Here is a 20760-nt window from a genome sequence, read left to right on the forward strand (position 1 = left end):
CTGGGGGTCCCGGCACAGGGGATGGATGGGCTCGCTGGTCCCTGTACTCTGGGGGTCCCGGCACAGGGGATGGATGGGCTCGCTGGTCCCTGTACTCTGGGGGTCCCGGCACAGGGGATGGATGGGCTCGCTGGTCCCTGTACTCTGGGGGTCCCGGTACAGGGGATGGATGGGCTCGCTGGTCCCTGTACTCTGGGGGTCCCGGCACAGGGGATGGATGGGCTCGCTGGTCCCTGCGCTCTGGCGGTCCCGGTATAGGGGATGGATGGGCTCGCTGGTCCCTGCGCTCTGGCGGTCCCGGTATAGGGGATGGAGGGGCTCGCTGGTCCCAGCACAGGGGATGGAGGGGCTCGCTGGTCCCAGCACAGGGGATGGAGGGGCTCGCTGGTCCCGGCTTCTCGCTCTGTCCCCGAGCCCGGCCGGGGTGCCCGGGGCTGTGTCAGGGCTGTTGTTGTGACAGCGTTGTTCGCAGGTTGAAATGACACTTGCTTTACTCCTAGGTATTTCCTGTCTACGTTATTTAATTTGTACTAGGATGGTTTATGTGGGGCGTGTTTTTCTTTAAAGTTGCTTTTATGGTTGTGAAATAATTTAGTGATTTCATCCTACAACTTGAATGGTCACAAATGGTTGTTTTGCTCCTGTTTTCACAATATTTTTGGAAACAAAAATAAACATTTCACAGATGTGGAGAAAAAATTGCATGTTATCCTACTTTGGACATTATGTTAAAGTGTCAAGGTAGAGAAATTTGTTACACCTGTCACCCGCCACAAGTTTCTCTTAAGATTTCAGGTATGGGGAGACCTCAAATCAGGGCTTATTTTCAGTGGTCAGTGTTATTTGCAGACATTAACCTTGGATTATTTTACTTTCTTGAAGCACATTAAGATAGTAAATTTATTTTCATATCACCTTTTTTATTCCTTCAATCTCAGATCCGGTTTTCTAAGTAGCTTTGGTAAAGCATGAGTGGTTTTTCCATTTAGTAGAGTTATTGAAATGCATGGCTCCCTGGAAATGCTCCACTAGCTCATCTACTGAAAAAATGATCAGATTTAAAATGAATGTCCATGAGAAGACATTTAATTTTTACTTTCTTATCTTTTAGGTGAGTGCATATAGCAATATGAATAGTTATAAGTTTTAGAAATGAGATTTGTGATTTCTCTCTGTCTCTATAGCAGCACTTGATAAACCATTTTCCTGTGTGATGTTTACTATAAAAATCACCTTGAAGTAGTGTAGTTGAAAACATTATTTTTCATAACTTCAGTCTTGTGAAAAGTACCTACAGTATACTCTCAAACCAAAAGATAGTAGTTCTAAATGCTGGGATAAATGGCAGCCAGTTGTAAACTGCATGAGGAACTGAGCCCTGGAGATGATGTGAGACTTTGGGGAACAGACTAAAGCAGCCCACTCCTAATAATCCTAACCTTTAATAAGGAAATGGGGATGGTGTCTTGGACCTTTTGCTGGATGTGTATTTTTCTGATCTTGCATTACTTCAGTTGAATAAGAGTAGTGTTCCATCTGCTCAGATACATTAAAAAAAAATCTGACTGTGCTCATACCTTTGTAAGAAATAGTAAACTCGCTGAATGTAAGGGATAATCCAGAACTATCCTGTTGCAAGACCAGTTCAAAAGTATCAATGGACTCTGGGTTTAGTCACTTTTTGAAACTCAGAATGTACAAATAAATGGAACTGTGCATGCTCTTAGCTGTTTTGTGAGTCTATGCATGTAAAAGGTCAGTGGGGAAGCTCGTGGTCATTGCTTGTTTCATGTTCCAGTTTCTGGTTATTCTTAATGCCTGTGCTGGGACTACAGGGCAGTGAGTGGACATTCCTCTTTCACCTGCTGCATTTCATTGGAGAATTTCGGAAAATTCTTCATTTCATATATGCATGTGTATGTATATGTGTATGATACATATCATACAGATACTCAGCCTGAAGATGCCTGTTTGTATGGAAACTGTTCCTGGTTTTGCACACTCGGTTTTTTTCCTTGCTGTCCTCTTATCCCAAAAGAATACAGAGCTACAGACAGCATTTAGGATTGATTGTAGTGGCATAATAATGCTGTTTTCTGTTCATGTAGTCATCTTTAATAGTCAATTTGTTTTGACTGTTGATGAGCACTGAGCTGAAAATTTTATATCTCTATCTTTAATGACTAAAATATCTCATTTCTCAGTGTTGCAACTGACTAGGGACCTGGAAGGTGTAAAAACACATTTGCTTCATCATCCTGGTCATTACTTTACCAAGTAGCCAATAAAAAGGCAGGTGAGAGTCTGAGGTGTGAAATGGGATTTCCAGGTGCAGCAGGCAGCCCCAGGTGTGCTGTACAAAGCTGAGGCAGCCCCAGGCTCCTGTGCCAGGCCTTTTCCTCATCCAGGAGCATGTGCTGCAGCTCAGGCAGCATTGCTCTGGGCCTGTTCAGGTCTCCCTGGCCTCTGACAAGGTTCATTTACTCATTTGGTGGTTGATTCTCCTCCTCTTCAAGAGGTGCCTTTTTTTCATAGTGAGGAGTCTTGTATTCTCTGCTATTTCACAGCTGTGAACTCTGCCACAAAACAATGATCTTGAAAAGTAGCTGTGGTAGCTCAAGTTTGAAGCCTTAGAATTATTCTTTTATAGAGAATGATTTTGTGGTGCTGCAGCTGAGTTTATTGGAGAATGAAGGAAAAGAAAAAAATTACAAGTGTTGTTATGTTGTGAGCTATGTTTTACTTACAGAGGTAAGTGTGTGTATTGTGGCTTACTAACTGAAAAAGTTGTTTTGTCACTGAAGTTAAAATTCTTCTTTTCTTCCCTGAATTTGTTATTTCTGCAACATAAATTATCAGCTTTTGTTTAGGTTGTCCCAGAATAATTAAATTATACTTGTCTTACTGCATCTGAATGAGGACATGCTGCAGGGAGCCAAGTAAATTCTGAGTTTCCTTTAAAGTGCTTTGGGAAAGCAATATCTGATCCTGCTATGTGAGACACAGTATTAAAAGAATTAATTTCAGTCAATTAGTTTTGTGGAACTGCTGCCAATTACTTTTCCACATGTATAAGATTTCTTACTTTGTTACAGGAAGTTGTATTTTAAACAATGTGATAAAAGTAAGAGAGAAAGTTTTAACACTAAAGCCCCAAAGATATTATGATATTACCATTCCTTTGAGTTGCAACTGGCTTTAAGTTGTGTATAAGAAGTGCTCCTTTCACCTCCTTTTGAATGAGGAGGAGGTAGTGATACAAGATGTGCTTCAAAGGTTTTGCTGCTGTGGGGAATGGTCATTTGTGGCAGACTTGTTTTAATGTTGAGTTTGTAAATAAGCCATTTCCAGTCTTCCTCTGTTGCTCATGGTCTTGCTTGCCTTGGCAGGAAATGAGTTGGTGATCTTTTTGGCTGACCAGAAGGAACCCTACTTTAAGCCCCGTGTTAAGCTACCAATGAAGTGAGTATGGATATTCCATGCTGCCACAGCCTGTTTTCCTTAAAAGTGCCTCTCTGCACTCAGTGGGAACTGCCTGCAGTTGTGCTCTTGTTACCTCTTTGAATTGCTCACCTTATCCTCACAGCTGTAGTTCTTTGACCAACTTCCTGATTCATTTCCTGATACATTTTTGTTTTGTTGGTCAGATGACAGAATCTGTGATGAGTTGTGTCATTCATGTTGTTAACTAATAAATGTGACTTTCCACTCCTTATGGAATATTTATGGTTTAGCTTTTGTCCTCAAGTTGGTATTTAAAATACCCATATGTTGAAATATTTTCACAGTTAATTTGGGTCTTCAGCATTTTATTTCCAAGTGAAGCAAACTGTCATTCCATAGCATACATAGGTCTTTGTGGTGGGTAGCTCTAGTATCAGTCCCAAGATATGTTTTCAAGGAAATTAATCCTTTTGCTGCAGTTACTAATGTAATCCAGCCAATATAATCTGATTTAGAAGAGATATGAAAAATGGTTTTCTGGTATTTCTGAGTAGAGATATGTTCCTTTCTCAAGTTTACATGAGGCCTTTAAAAAACCATCAGTTTTTAAAAAATGTAAACTAATCTGTTTATGTGCAAATATATATGTCCAGCTTTAATGTCCTGTAATACTGTTATGGTTATTGCTTATGAATAATGCTTACCAATAGTAGTATGTTTATTAAAAGTTAAATTGCTTTTATAACTCAGCTTCATCTTCTGTATTCTACATATTTTTATTTTTCCTTCTTCCCTCCTGTCTTGGAAGGACCTAATTTGTTTAATGCATTAGAAATTATCTGCTTATAATCCTTAATATGACCCGTGTTTGTGTGTATAAAGCAGACTCTGAGTAAGTAAGCAAATAAAAAAAGATAGAAAGAATAAACAAAGGTGGGAAGGAGGAGTAAGACCTGGCAGAAGGTAGGAGGAAGTGGCATTGTCTTTTTAAAAATCTACCTGTGCCTGACTCCTGCTATTTAAACAACTCCTGTTGCTTTATGTTCTTGCTCTTGGAATGCAACCAAAAGATCCTGCTCACTCAAGCACATTTTGGTTGACTGGTTCTACAACAAATGCAAGGATTTAATGAAGTGTAGATTAACAAACAGGGTATGGCTGAAGAATGCCTAATTGTGGAAGTTTAGAGTCAAAATATTATTTTTCTTTGACTAAGCCTGTCAAGGTGCCTGATTTTGAGATACTTTTGCAGTAGGTGAGGACTTTATCATAAACCAGGTTGTTGACGGGTAAGATTGTATTGGACCGACTAAAAATAACTGGGCAATTCTTTGACTACACAAGTGCTTTTTTCATGCAGACCATTTTACAATTATTTGCATGTGGGGGCTTTTGTTTTCAATTCCAGATCTCTTGGTGTCACCATAACCAGTGTAGTTCCTGGAGATTATGATGGAGATTCCCAAATGGATGTCCTCCTCACTACCCAGGCCCCAAGTCATGGCAAAGATGAACTTTCTGTGTTTATTTTCTGGGGACACAACCAAACGTTAGGTGAGTTGCTGAGACTGGTTCTTAGTAAGATTGTTAGACTTCTTAATTCAAAGTAATGTCAAGGAGTTACAACTCATTTTTATAGTGTAATGATTGTTTTTACAACTAAAATAGGGATTAGCAGCTATTCAGCTTTACACCCATATATTATCCTGCTGTTAAACTGTGTTCAATAATTAATGAAAGAGAACAATGCTTGCAGTATATTATGCAACAGACATAACCAAACATTATTCTAATTTGGCAGTACCTATTAACTGAAGAGCTGTTTCTCATGGCTTCCCCATCATACATGTCAGCTTCACAAAGACTATGTCAAAAGATTTATCTTCAGTTTAAAATGCACAGGGAGCCTGGCATGAACTTCAGAGCATCAACTTTCAAAATTGCATACCTAAACCTACCAACAGTAATATAATTTTTATGTTAAACAAAACTCTTTAAAGGCAGTGGCACACTAAAGTGGGTATTGAAAGAAAGGTTTCTAGAGTCTCTATTGTTGAAAGTTTTCAAGACCTTTAGAATTAAATTTTCAGAAGTCTCTTGGCAGTGTTGGAGTTATAGCTGATTCTGTCTTTGTGTGAAGTCATGGATTGTGTGAACTTTTAGGGTGTTTTCTATTGACTTTGCTAGAAAGGGGTTTGGGGAAGAATTTAGGGTTTGAACAAGGGCAGATAAGCAGAAGAAAATACTCTTTAATCCACAACTGCTGAAGAATAATCACTATTGTAAACAACTGTGTTATGGCATAGTTACAGGTGAGGCATGTTTGCCTCAGACACCATTGCTTCTGGCTTTAATCAGAGCTGAAACAAACAACCTAGAAAAGTCCAATAAATCAAATATTAGGAGAATAGCAGCTATCTCTAGTATTGGAAAGCACATGAGGGCTTGGATTAAATTATTTTATTTTCTTTTGGAAAAAAAAACCCCGAGTGCTGAGGGAAACACAAATGAGCATATGGGGCCTGGAGGAGGAGTGAGGTTAAAAATTCAGACACCGGGAGTAATCTGCTGAAGCAGGGTATGAGGTGTCTCCTTGGGTAATAGAAGTGTGACAGACAAGTCAATGGGAGAGAACTGTTGTATGAAATGTGGAAACTGTAGAAACGTGGAGAGAGGACAGAAATGGGAATAATCTGACAAGGAGTTTGAATTGCAAGTAAAAGTGAAGTCTAAGGTGGTAACCTATGGGAACGTAGTCCTCACTTCCCGTTTAGAAAGTCTACTTTTATTGCTTAGTTCAAAGACTCACTGTATATAATTAAGAATGTTTTTTACAGTGACAAAACATTAAAGAGAAATCTAACATACAGTGTTAAACTTTTAGCCTGTCTTCATCCCAACTGTTTTGGTTTTCCTGCATCTATGTGATTTTAGTCATACACAGAAATATATTTCACTAAGATATACTTAGAATAATTTGTTGAGGAGTTTAGTGGGGCAGGAAAAAGCCTTCAGTACTTTAACTGTAACTCACCTTTCCTGCAAAATTTCAGGAAGCTATTTAGTTCTTTATATTAAGTGGTACCTTTTTTTTTTCATTATAAAACTGATGGTTTTAAATGAATAGAATAATTACATCTTAGTTGAAAAAGTAAATGTCAGAATATATTGGTAACTAAATCAAGTTAATGTTTTCTGTTTTCAGATCTTAACCATAAAACTGTGTTAAATAAGACTTTTCATGATGAGCCTTTAGTAATGGAGTAAGTATGACCTACTTTTTTAAAAAACCACATTTATAATGGTGACTAAGAGTAACTTAAATATATTTTAATGCTAGAATTTGAAACACATGTTCTGTCTTTTAAGAACAGGGTGGTTTGTGTAATGTCAACTGATCTAACAAAAGATGATGAACCAAAATAGTTATCTTTACAATTCTTGTATATTATATTATACTGGCAGTAGTAACTACATGTTCTTTTAATTTCTTTCATTTCAGTACTCTGAGTATTCAGAAAAAAAGCCATTCATTTCTCAGGGAATTTAGTAAAGCAAAAACCTTACTGGCTTACCAAAATGAGCAAATATCCCTTTCACAATGTGCTTGCCTGTGTGTGAAATGCTGAACAAAAGCAGAGGGGAAGTAGATCTGGAAAGCCAAAGCACAGGCTGGGTGTGAAACACTGATAGACCTTTACTGCTACCAGCAGCTCAGACAAGAGCCAAAATTCAAAGTACACTCACAGCTGAGAGTTCTTCATGGTTATGTGGGAAAATGTGCAAGTACAGATTAGTTTAAGAGCAGGTAGTTTGAACTCCTGTAGTGAGTGAGGTGGTGCTGACTTTGTGTTCCATTTTCAGCTTTAATGGAGACTTGATTCCTGATGTGTTTGGTGTGACGAGTGACTCGAGTAAGCCGCAGATCCTGCTAGGCGGGTAAGCCGAGGGCTGGAGGGTCAGCACAGCTCTGGAACCTGGGCACTGAGCATCCACTTCCCATGCAAGGGTGGCATTTATGTTTAGCTCTTCTGTGCACATCTGGTTCCTCTTTCTGTCCTTGGCAAACACTTCATCTGATCTTTATTTTATATGGCAAGTAGACATCCCGTGAGAGCTGAGGAAACAGAACCACTGATAATATGCATGTGAAATAGGGAAATTGTTTCTTGGAACAATTAGTTCCAAGAAGTTATAATATCATTTCTTTAGCACACTTCTGGTATTTAGTATTATAATCTATGTTATGGAACTTTGTGCTGCATAAAAACTCCTTTCAGGTTGTTGATGCAAGAACTACTGAAACACATCCTATAATTAAAGGGATGGCAGAAGAAAAATCTGCAAATGTTTGGGGTGAACATGAAAAAAATAACGCTCTCATCTGCCTGGGAAGTTATTTGTAATAGGAAGGTTGGACACCATAAGAAATCAAAAGCACAGGAAGTGCAGGATGTAAGGGTATTAAACTACATATGTTAAGGCAAATATAAGGGAAGAGATTTACAAAGGGACATAAAGCAGAGGTGACTAAGTACCAATCCAGGTGTGCATATGAGTGATGTCTGTATCACATTCCTTATGTTAAGGAATTCCTCAGGCCACTCTTTGGCACATAGAAATTGACTGAAGCCTTATGGCATGAAATTGCAGCAAAGGGAACTAAGTTTCATCATTAATATTTCTGCTAGTCCTGAAATTTCTAGAATGGGACCAGTTATCAAATACTGGCGTCAAAGTAATGGCATACTTAAATGCTTAACAAGGACTGTGCAAAGGATTATTTTTAAATCTTTTGGGTATGAATACTGAAATCAAAGCACAACAAAGGATTGTGTCTCTAGAAGAACCAGAAGACTGGCTCAGAAGAACTAGTCTGTAATCAAAGAATACAGAGTAGCAATGTCTCTAGTATTGGGCAGGATGCCAAAGAACTTTAAGTCTGTCATTTAAAAATAAAAAACCTCATACCTGTCGTTCCTAACTGGCTCTCCTTTCCTAGGATAAATAACATTTGAAGGTGTCAGTGAAAACTGTCCCCTTTTTGGCAGTGTGTTTTTGTTCATTAATCCCAACATGAATTGTATCACCATGCTTGTACTAGTGGCTTATGAAACAGATTTCAGATTCACAAGAGTGTTTCTGAACACTTTGCAATGATTATATATAAAATTAATGGTATGAGCTTTTGAAAAAATGGAAAAACTGGGAATTTTTTTTCATTTTGTTGAAGAAATTATTTCAGGAACTTTAAGATAATCTTCTTCTGAGCTATGATGAGTAAGTTTGAGTGCTACAGGTAATAGCATCAGCCATGTCTTTCTCATAGAAAACAGCTTCATCACCTGCCTAGAAAAGCACTTTTCTATTTTAATCCAAAATGTTTTAAAATTTATTCTAGAGCTGTATAACTAATGTAATTGGCAATCTTCAAGACTGAATACATAGAAACACCTAGAGAAAATAATTATTTCTTTAAGTGATGCATTTTATCATTTCCAAGACTTAGTTACGATCTCTGGAAAGTAATCAGAGTATTATTTTCTTACCATAAAATTCGTGGAGGAAGATAAGGACTTCAATAATATGTATGTAATGTCACTGGAATAAATCAAGTAGTTCCAGACTAGAAATAGTAATATTTCTGCCTGTTGTTGTATAGTGTTCATTGAGGTTTTCCTGAGTGTTTTAGCTGGGGGTTCTGAAAGTCGCATATTTGATAATTAAACCACTCTGACTTTTGAAGGATTTGTTGCACTTCAAGACCCTGCTAATAGGGAGGTTTGCTGGAAGTTGAGCCATTTTTAGAAAAGAAACCAGCAGAACATGTATATTTATAAATAAATAAATAAAACTATCACCTGTTTGGGAAATTACATAATTAGCTAGTAGTCCATCGTAATGTGGGAGTTTAATTCATGTGCTGATTTTTAAGTGAATTGAAATAAAGTGTATTTCCATGCAGCAGGCATGAGCTGCTCTAACAGCATGTGCTCACTTGTGCTCATATTTATTAATCAGAAAAGTAGATTCTAGAAGAACTTGCAGAAGTAAAGTTGCTTGAGGAAGCTGGGAAAGACAGGGATCAGTGTGTCAGGATTTGCAGTACAGCTGGAGCCTTGGCACTAGCTCTGACTTTGTGGGTAGTGACATGATTCTGTGCAAAAAAATAAGTTGCTTCAGAAAATTAATAAAATGGAACTAAAGCCCCTGTGCTATGAATCATCCATTGCAGAACCTTTCAAGCAATTGCTTGAGTTACTTAGTATAGTGTAAGCTAAGTAGGAATTTTATCTTAGCATTAGGAGAATGTGTTTTCTGTCCCATTTTATTTCAAGTTTTTTTAAAGCTATATTATCATGATTAACAGTCCCTACACATTTATGAAATGTATTTTTATTCCTGTCTGTAGGAACTTGTCATGGCATCCTGCATTGGAAACTCAAAGTAAAATGTATATACCACACTCTCATGCCTTTATTGATTTAAATAATGACTTCACTGCTGGTAAGTCATAGAAATGTTAAATACCATCCTAAAAATAATTATCACTAAGTGTCAATGTCATGTGTTGCAAGTTCCTTCAGTAATTATATGATTTTACTGCTTGTAATTTGTGGGTTTTAATTCCTGAATTTTAATATCTACAATCTGAAAATTCTGGGTTTCAAATAACAACTTCTAAAATAAATATTCTTATAGTATTTTCGACTTCTTGATGATAATCATAACTACTGCTTGTTCTCAATGGTGTTGTTCACCTTTAAAGTGTTGTCCTCCTCTTCACAATGCTGTACTCTAGTACTCGTGGCAACTGCCTCAGGGCTACAGTTTTTCATCTTGAGTCTGGAAATAGGTAGTTAGAATGACCAGAATTTTTTTTAAGACTGGACTCAAAATTTTTTCTCAGGATTTCATTATGACTTCATTCTATTTTGTTGTAGTTAGTTCTGTCACTGATAGAACTGTGTTCTTCCTTTATTTTATTGGGTTATTTTGTCAATGCAATTCAGTTACCACCATGAATCTGCTTATCCCTTACATACCTGGCTTATATTTCCAAGCACAATTAAATATTGTGATAAACTTAATTTCTTCACACACTAAATTAATTCTTAAGTGTTTTATCTTCTGCTAGATGTGCAATGTACATCAATTCACATATGGTAATTTTGGAAAGAGAGCTTATCCTTTTCCTGTTTAGTTGCATAGGAATGAGAGGAACGAGTCCATAAATTTAATTAAGATGCTTATAAATGTTGAGGATTAAGTTAATTGCTTTAGCATGCAGTCAAACCTTAATATTCAGTTCTGGCACGTTGCTATGTGAAGCTGTCAAGTGTAAATTCCAACTGGAAAATTAAATATATGGTTGCTTACCATAATCAGTGTCACATAATAGCCAGTTTTAACACACTTAGCTCTAGAAGCCTCTTAGAATTGTTTTAGTGGCATAAGTGAGCATTCCAGGTAGTACTTGAAGTTGAATACTCTGAAATCTAAACTCAGAGGTGAGTAAAGGTAAGAAGTCTAAGATTCTTACATTGATCTGTCACAGACTGATCAATTTTTAAGGTTTTTGATGGCTGCCAGACTAAAGAATGTTCCAAGAGTTCTAGTTAGTGCTGCTGCTATGTGGAAGCTCCTCTATTAAATAGAAATGAGAGTCAGGAGCTTTGTGTGGGTAGTGCTGGGAGCTTTTATGGATTCACATCTATTTTTATATCTCAAGATGTGAATAGAAGCTCCTGTGAAGCTCTTCCCATAAAGATCCTGACTTTTACTTGCTTGTAGCAGCAAGGCTGTGACACCTGGGGCTGAGATACTATGTTAGGGTGTTATGTTTAGTGCTGTGGGAAGTGTGTTACAGGAACCTGGGGAAAATTGTAAGGAAAATAATTCATTCTAAAAAGAAAACTGGAGAAAATATTACAGTATTGTTATTTTTTTAAGTAATGTTTTACTTCTAAGGTGGGAATGATATTTTTTTTTTTTTACTGTCCCTATGAAGATGGGGCTAACTGGGAATAAGACATATGTTGCTGAAAAATAGTATCAGTATATCTGATATTTCATGACTCTGATGTGTTTTTCCAAGAGTGCTTCCTGCCAAGATGAAAAGTCACCAGTTGTCTGGTCCTGCCTGCACATTTATGGCAGTTCCCTGACATCAGCTCTGCTTGAAGCTGGGGCTGCTGAGGAGCACAGTTCATTGTCACTGGAATTATTAAGTTGATCCAACTCACCATGCAGGGTTGTCAGAGCCAACTAAGCACAGGGAAAGGTTGACTCTTCTTTTAGCAGCAGCAGTTGTAGGCTGCCTTTAACCAAGCATGAAATTGTACCTTGAATCTCGCTGTGCCTCTTCCGAAAAATACCTGTGCAATGTTCTCACCACGTCTGCTCTAATTTGTGTGTCTGTACAGAGCTGGCCAAGTGACTCATAGGTAGTCATCAAAGTAGTCAGGTGATAAAAATCAGGGGGAGAAAAGGGCAAAACAGCAAAAGCTGTAAGTGTGTGCAGTACTGGTGGGACTGTGGTGGGCAGTGCACTGGGGCAGGCAGGGCAGGGGCAGTGCTGGGTTACCAGGGTGCTTCTCCATGGAGCCTGGCACTGCTTGGCTCACAGGAGCTGGTGAGGAGGAGAGCACTCCTGTGACTCAGTATTCACCCACACAGCCATTCTTCAGTGGGAACAAAGCCTCATTAACAGGGCCTGGTGCACATTGGAATAGTATTAATTAAAAGGGAGGCATTGACAAGATGCAGGGGAATAATCTGCCTGCTGAAATCATGTGGCCCAAAACACTTAATAATCATGGGATTTGATGTTGCTCTGGGACTTTTGGATTGAAATATTCAGGCTGTTTACTCACAGGCAATGCTACTATTAATGATTATAAGGATGTAATTGTACCTCAAATGGATGCTGTGATTTATGTTTACAAATAGATCACCAGGACATGCCATTTTACTTGTTCTTTATGGTTTTTTGCAGGTATTTTTAAATGTTTTTCTGGTATTTTGCAATATTTTGGGGCTCTTTGTATTCTGTAACAGATGCAGCCAATTTGATGATTTTTAGCTGGGCTATTTTTGGCAACTCTATCATTATAAACAGCTTAGGAGATTTAAAGTGTGCTTGACATAAAAAGAAATCCTCTCTGGGCTGAGAAGCTTTTTGCTAGTTTATTGCCTAACCCGTTTTCAACCTGCTGATATTAAACACTCAGAACGGAGCTTTTAATTGCCACACTTCTCATGCTCTGGGTGAAATGAAGTTGAATTGTTATGATTTCATTATATGAGAACTTGCTCATAAAGATGTGTTTAATCCCTAACAGTGCTTCATGAAAGGCTAACAGTGTAAGGATTTTATAATCCAAAAATCCTCTAACCACAACAAAGATAATACTAATCTTTCTTGGTGAGAGATAAACTGAGCTCTTTCTGAGCGTAATGCTGATGCTGTTTTTAAAGAAAGCATCCTCATGCAGAAGTCTCAGCTCCCTATAATTATTAATTCAGCAAGGAATTCGGAGTTAGATGAGGAATTTCAGAAAAACTGTGCAAAAATTTGCAATATAAAACCTTTACCAAAACATCTGTTCTTAATAGATAAACTAAATACCAAACTTTGAAGTGTGTTTTGTATGCCCATTAAGCATGTGTTGCTCCAGGGAGGAGTGTCTGCTTCACAGAGTGGCTGAGTTGGGAAGGGATGTCTGGAAATGGACTGGTCCCATCACTGCCACTGTTGCTGCAAGGTGAGGAGCAAATGTGGTGGCCCTTGTTAGAACAGGGGTGCTGGATGTCTAGTAATTCATATTCACACTTGTCATTAGTTCTTTTTCACAGCTGGCTTAGGAAAAAAAATCTTGAAGCTAATAACAATAGGCTTATCTGAACATATAAAGTGTATTTTATAAAGCAAACAGTCCAGGTGAACATTTCCAAAGCAGGATCCTCAAGTGAGAGGTGTCTTAAAAATGTTGCATTTGAAATTTTTGGGATAGTGATTATTTTGCTGTGTCATTTTAAATGTCCTAAAAATGTCTGATGTTCACTTAGGACTAATGCTGTCTTTATAAACTTGGGGGGGGGGGGGGGGGAGAACCAGGATTATTAAACCATACATTTGTTTACATTCAGAGATATAAGTCTTCTACCAAGAAGTCAGGCCCAACAAACACTTTTAAAGTGTTCAAATGCATGGTACAAGCTGCCTTGGACTGTGATTTCACTGTAACTTCATACTGTACATCTGTCAATGTATCCTTGAATGCTATGAAAAATAGCTGATGTATTAAATACTCTATGTGTCACTTGGTTATGTGATTCCACAGTTTGGAAGTGCAGCTTTTACAGCTCATCTCATGTGGAATACTGGCATGTTTTATGTATAATTGGAGATATTTCTGGAGCTGTTTATAGAAAATGAAGGAAAAATCATAAATTTGGGTTTGGGAAAACTAAAGTGGGAAAATCATTAGTCAGAAACAGCTTGCTATAAGCTAATTGCTAGTCTCTTTACTGATTTCTGGTGGTTAATTTTCTTATGTTGTTTTGCTTTGGGAATTTAGAAACCTAATGTACCAGAACGTTCACAATGTGTTTTCTTTTTTGATTCCCACTTACTTTAAATGTATAAATGTAGAGGTTTTCTTTTTGAAAATCAATCACTCATATCATGGGTGATATTTCAGTTGTAGTCATTTAAACCTGGATTCTGAAAATAGTATAATGCTCCATGTCAGATTCTCTGGTCATGTTTTCAGTGAGTTTCCTCTTCATGGGAGCTGGTAGTCTCTCTGCAGCTCATATTATCAGAAGAGCTGATTTTCTGCAGTAGATCTGCATTTATTCACCATTAAAATAACTTGGCAAACAAAGTATCTGGTGGCATTTTAAAACTGGGATGGGGCATGAGGGTTGTGTGTGTATATATTTGAAGTCAAGTTGTTCTCTGTGCTTCTGCCCCCTCCCTTACATTTCTCCCAGAGCAGATATTTGGTGAAGCCATGTCACTATGTCATTTCTTGAGCAGGTACAACTTTTTAAATTTCTTAACTGTTTTAGCTCTGATAGCAGAGCTTACCTTTGAGTTTACAGCAAATAATGGAGGCAAAAAATGCATCGTGTAGGATAGGATATGTTTCAGAGGATTTTAGTCTGTAAAGTTTTGTTTCTTTTTCATTACTTCTACTTTTTGCATGTTTGTTATCTCTAATTAAAAATGCTCTGGCTGATATGATCTCCTGTGATCCCCATTCCTCCACTTGCTCCTTCCCAGTGTTCAATACCACAGGAAGTTTCAGCTCATGAAATCAAAAAAGAGCTGGAATTAGCTGCATCTCCTCCTGCTGCTGGGACTGGGCTGCTTTTGCCAATGGCTTCTCTTACAGCTTTCCTTACAAAGAGAACCAAAGGATGGGTAAAGATCATTAGGGAAAAGAAAGAGCTTTAGATTTAACTTCTTTTTCCTAATCTTTCTGAAGAAGCCTATAATCTCTGCTATCTGCTTAGCAGTTTTAATTTTAAAATTGCTACTATGAAGAGTCTCAAAAGCTATTCCTTTTGCAATTTTTAATTATATAGTGGATATTTATATACACTAGGGAGTTATATTATGTTTTATGGGAATCAATAACTTAATACAGGTAAGAAGCAAATTGGTTTTGCCCCAAATAGCATTTTATTGAGAACATGAATGTGAAAATGTGTTCTGAAAGCACTCTTGAGGGTCATTGTTTTCTGTTCCTTGAAACAATGTTGTTGCCCATATTCTGAAAATAAAAAGCATTTTCTATCTGAAAGTTCATGTTTGAAGTGCTAACAACCAAAAGGATGGTCCCACCTGCTCTGTGTATTCAGCAGCATAAATCTAAAGCATAAATATCATTTAAAGTTCTCCAGTTAAGCCAAGCTTTTAAATTAATATATATTAATTCCTTCTGTAGTAATTTTTAATAATGAAAAGAGATTGTGGTCCTTAGTTTTGTTTATAAATGTTTATCACCTGATTTACTAAATGGTTCAAGTAAATACTAATACATTTTGAAAGAGTAGTTTGAACAGAATAAATTCACAATCTCTTATTACAAACACATCTCTTGAAAATTTACCAGCCCAAATTAGCTTGTTTGGACCATATGAAGTCCTTTTGTTTTGCTGAAGTTTTTCAGAGTAGGAAGTTACTGTATTGTTTAATTAGCACCAGAAATTCATGTAGAGGTACTCCATTTGCTGTAGGGCAGTATTAATGCAAACTTGACAAATCAGAATACCACATGTAGAAGGTTTCTCTACCTGAATGAAAACCTTATGAACAAGATCATGAAACTTGTAAGATTTTGTTTTCTATTTCCATGTAGTAAAGAAATAAAGCTGACTACATCTAACTTCTTTTTATAAAATTCGTTTTGTGCGTACTAGAAGTATTGTACAACTAAAATTATGTAGTTGCAACTAAAAAATAATTGTAACTGATGTTTGGTTTTAAATTTTTTTTCCTACCGGTGTTCCATCTATAATGTAAATAGAGGAAAGTTATATTTTATTTTGCTTTGGGTTTTAGGGCATTTAATGATTTTCATACAGTTATTACATTACCATTCTGTCAACACACTGTAAAGCAGACATTGTTAATTCAGCACATTATTTACTTGTAGATAAAGCAGGCACATTTATCTCCAAAAGTAACTCCTGGTTAGACAATATGCAGAGTCAGCCCTGTTCTTCCACATTGATGAAAACATTTCTACGTGTATTTACAGGGTACACATAAGAGTTTTAATTGGGTATTGCCTTGTCCATGGTGGGAGTGTTTATGATAAAAGTGCTTTCTCCCTCTCCTTTTAAACTTCTGAAGTAAATGTGAAATCAAGCACTAACTTAATGTTGCTCATACCCTGGTGGCTTCTCAAGACAGTCAGATGCTGAGGGGTTTTATTCTGAAATAAAGCCCTCTGACATTAAACAGAAAGGTCAAAACAGTCATTAGTGAAATGAATGCTCCATCTAAAAATAGTGCCATTTTTATAACACTCAAAAGTGACAGAAAATAACAAGGGTGATCAGAAGTGAACTTGGAGCAGGTTCTGTTTAGTTAGGTTTTATTGGAATTTCTAGTAAGTAAAATCAGGGGAAGTAGGGTGAGACTGTAATACTATGTGCTTGATATACTGTTGATTAAAAGATTCATTGAAACTAGCTAGTTTGAAACAGGTTTCAGAAATATCAACTAGGGCACTGTTGCTGTTTTCCTCACTATCTCTTGCTGCCTTTCTCAGCCAGCCATGGCCAGGGATTATAGAATCCTTTCCTTCCATTGTGCCTCTGGACTGTGGTCAGTGTTTGTGTGTTCTACTGAGAGCAGGGGTCCAAAGGCAGGAATGTGTGCACTGGAAGGGGGAGGAGAAGGGTGGTGGTGAAGAAATCCAGACTGAAAGGCAGGAAATTTATTGGAGATGGTAAGGAACAAACCCTGGATGAATTTCTGCAAAAAGAGGATGTGCATTTCAGATGAACTTGAAGTTCTTAGAGGAGGGCTGACCTAATGGAATAAGGAAAGCATAGCTGCATAAGACTGGGTCGAGTGAAGTCTGGGACTGGCCTGTATGAGAAAAACTGGGATATGGATCAGAGCTGGATCTGCTGTTGGGTGTAGAGGTGGGTGGTTGGAAACTGCCTATGTGTTTATTTCTGCAGGAAAAGTAGAAATGCTTTCTTGTTTAAGATATTCAAGTGCTGTCCTGCATTTTAATATGTTTTTTTAATGACTTTCCTTTGTCATGATTGATAAGCTGTTGCGATTATCACAGAATGGCTTGGGTTAGAAAGTATCTTAAATCTCATCCAGTTACAACCCCCTGCCATGGGCTGGGCCACCTTCCCCTTTCAGGGATGGGGCAGCCACAGCTTCTCTGGGCAACCTGTGCAGGCCTCACCACCCTGGCAGGGAAGAATTCCTTTGTTACTTCTAAACCTGCTGTCTTTTCAGCATAAGACCATTCCTGCTTGTCCTGTCTCTGCATGTCCTTGTCCAAAGCCCCTCCCAGGTCCCTTCATGTCCTGGAAGGGGCTCTAAGGTTTCCCCTCCAGATTGAACAGCCCCAGCTCCCAGCCCATCTCTACAGGAGAGGTGCTTCTACCCTTGGGTCAGTTTGGTTGCCCTTCTCCAGGCACTGGGTTCTCAGTAGCTGCTTTTCTTCAGTGCAGGTCTCTGGTTGCCAAGCCCTGTGGCACAAATGGCACGCTCTTGCTGCCCAAGATGGTTAGGTAAAGCTCCTTTAGATATATTGCCAGAAATGTAGCTAGCTCAAGATGGGATGTGCGACGTTCAAATGACAGTTTTAATGTTTGTGGCTGTGTCTGGGGTGACTTGGACATTGATACAGGGTAGCTCTAAATGCACTAAATAAACTCAATGCAGTCTAGCTAGTCAAGTTTTATGTTGCTTTCGGGGGAGATTTTTCAGTCTTCAGTGGGCCTTATGTTGATACAGTGTCAAAATTCCCTGATCCTATCAAATGAAGATGGATGCAAGTGCTGTGGTTCCTCTATAATATGCTTTAGGTTATGGGAGCTAGGAGGAGCACAGTACTTGAATAGCTTCCCTTTTGCAGGCAGAAACATACATTCTAATAATCTCTTTCCTTTTTTTGTAAGAATGAATGCTGAATTCAGTATTCATATATATATATATATATATTAACTGCTGATCAGATGTAGCAGAGCTTGGAGAGCAGCATCTTATTACTAAGCCAGTTAAATTAAATTGTAGCCAAATTTGTTCACCAACTCACTTTTTAAGGTAAGCTATGAGTAAAATGCTAATACACAGTGGTTTTTTTTGTTGCAGCATTATCAGATACCTTCTGTATTAAGTGTCTGGTATATATTTTTAGTTGATTTTCAGTACTGTAGATCTAAAATGCTGGGTAACCTCCGTGCTTTCTTATCATATTCCCAGGCTGTTGAATTTTGTTGATGAATATTCCGATTACTTATGTTGTATTTATGTTAATCACTGGCTATTAAATCCAAAATAGGAAAGTGTATTTAAACGTAACTTTACTTTACTTTACTTTGCAGTTGTTTAAGAGAGAGGTTTTCTCTCAGGCAGTATTGGTTTTTCACTTTTTGTCCATTCACTTAGGCCATAGGTGCTACATCTCGGGAAATCTTCCTGAATCTGACATCAAAATCTTCCTCTATCCCAGCTATTGAGTATTTTCCTTATCTTTGCTCCATCATTTCACAAATTAAGAATGCAAGAAATGCCCTGCAGGCTTAGTCTAGTGGTCCATCCAACTAGCTCAATGTTCTTTACCTGGCAGCAGCAGCAGAAAAGGGGAATTTTTCCTCTTCTGTTTCATACATCCATTTGTATATCTACAGAATCTATGACTACCCTAGGGCTCTTAAAGGTACCTTTTTGCCTGTTGTTTTTAGCATCCCTTTATGTACCTGTTGTCTGGTAAAACCATCACCTTTGTATTCTGTAAATAATTGCTTGTTGAGCTCCAGATTTGTTGATACAATAACCTCAAGTTGGAAATAATCTCTCACTGTGCTATTGTTAGAGTCATAAGAATTTGAGCAGCCCTCAATACTTTGTGTGTGGTTTTAAACTTAAGAATCTTTCTGGAATAGGTTCTTTCTTACAGCTGAAGTTGCAACCTGAACTGCCTCCCAAAGGCAGTGTGCAGCAAATCTACAGACAAGTGACTTTTTCTGAGCATATGTAATATAATAGGCACTCCTTGCAGGAAAAAGGGGCTGAGTTTTCTGTTTTGCTTCTGGCTATATCAAGAAATGTTGCAGTTATCAACATGATTAGTGTTTTGTAATACAGAAAGTGTAGAAAAGAACTGTATATGTCATCATTTCTGGGTACATGCTTTTGGTCACATCCTGTATTACAAACCAAGACACTCGTGTACTCATCATACAGATATTAATACATTTGTTGGCTTCATCTGTTCTCCTGCAGCTCTTCTGTGTTTAAGAATTTAGTAATAATAGGCATGGAAAGCAGTAACAGTGAGGTGGGAGATGGGTCATGAACACCATTGCTTTGGAAAATAAATGCTTGTAAGGTTTCCTTGCTTTGGCTGTTAGGTATTTTTAAAGTGCAGATTCTTGCTTATTTCTTCTCTGAGATGTTCTTGGAGTCAAAGACTTATATAATGAAATCAGAAAGAATCATAAAGTAAGGTAGGTTGGAAGTAACATTTGAGAATTAACTTGTCTAGAGTACTGTTCCAGAAAGCACTTGATTTTTCTTATACATTTCTTTCACAATCTTGGGAGAAAACATTTGTAATTTTGAACTACACACATTTGTGAATAGTTATTTCTTGTCTAAATTGCATCACCTTTTTATACTGCTGTTCTGAAGAAATGGTTTTGTTTTGCTTGGATTGAAATCTCTGGCATTTTTTATCAAAATGGAAAATTACTTGTAAATATTAATAATTTGATTTGGTTTCAATGCAAGAGTTTAATCCCAGAATCATGCATGAGCATTTCAAACATGTAGCTTCTAAGAAGGCTTAAGGATAAAAAGGAGGGGGATAATTGGTAATAAGGTACCAGTGGAATTGGTTGGCTCTAGAACCAGAGGTGGTGTTGCTGTACCTGTACTAAGTTATCCTATGGGAAATCACAGCTTGTTTCTTTAATGCAGGAGCAGAGTGGCACCAGCTCCTCTAGACTATTTTTAGATTATCTGCTCTCTTAGCCTGCCTTTGCACTTTGCCAGTACAGTGTGACATTACAGCAGCCTTGGAACTGCTCTGCTGTGTTGGTTCATTCGTTCTATGTAATGTTATGTGCCTGCAGTTAGGAAAAAGGAGACTGAGGAGTACATGGAGAGGAACAGAGAGCAAAAGTAATTTACTGACTTTAGAGAGAAGCTGGTTTGGGGGAGGGAGTTCAGTGCAAAACAGGAATGTCACTGAATGTAATTGTCTTTAAGCTGCTGGAGAGAAAATCAGTGCAGAGTCCTGCACCTGGGCAGGAACAGCCCCACACCAGCACAGGCTGGGAGTGACCTGCAGCAGTTCTGACCAGGGCCTGGGGATCCTGGTGGACAGCAGGCTGTCATGAGCCAGCGCCGTGTCCTTGTGACCCTAAGGCAAATGGGATCCTGGGGGACTTTAGGAAGAGCACTGGAGCAGGTCAGGGAGGGGACCCTGCCCCTCCACTCAGCCCTGCTGAGGATCACCTGGGGTGCTGTGCCCAGCTCTGGGCACCTCAGTACCAGAGACATGGAGATCCTGCAGCAGGGCCAGCCAAGGGTGACAAAGA

At 38.2% G+C, this 20760-nt stretch overlaps 1 protein-coding gene across 1 annotated transcript in view; it reads left to right on the forward strand.

Annotated features, from left to right (window-relative positions):
- ITFG1 (integrin alpha FG-GAP repeat containing 1) overlaps positions 1-20760 on the forward strand; it is a 70667-nt gene that overhangs the window by 706 nt on the left and 49201 nt on the right. Inside the window, exons 2-6 of the mRNA XM_079315847.1 lie at positions 3390-3462; positions 4853-4998; positions 6650-6707; positions 7309-7383; positions 9857-9951. Coding sequence (XP_079171973.1) covers positions 3390-3462; positions 4853-4998; positions 6650-6707; positions 7309-7383; positions 9857-9951 — 447 coding nt within the window. The remainder of the gene's footprint in view (positions 1-3389; positions 3463-4852; positions 4999-6649; positions 6708-7308; positions 7384-9856; positions 9952-20760) is intronic.

The sequence above is a fragment of the Erithacus rubecula genome (genome assembly GCF_903797595.1).
Source record: "Erithacus rubecula genome assembly, chromosome: 12".
Classification (NCBI taxonomy): Eukaryota; Metazoa; Chordata; class Aves; order Passeriformes; family Muscicapidae; genus Erithacus; species Erithacus rubecula.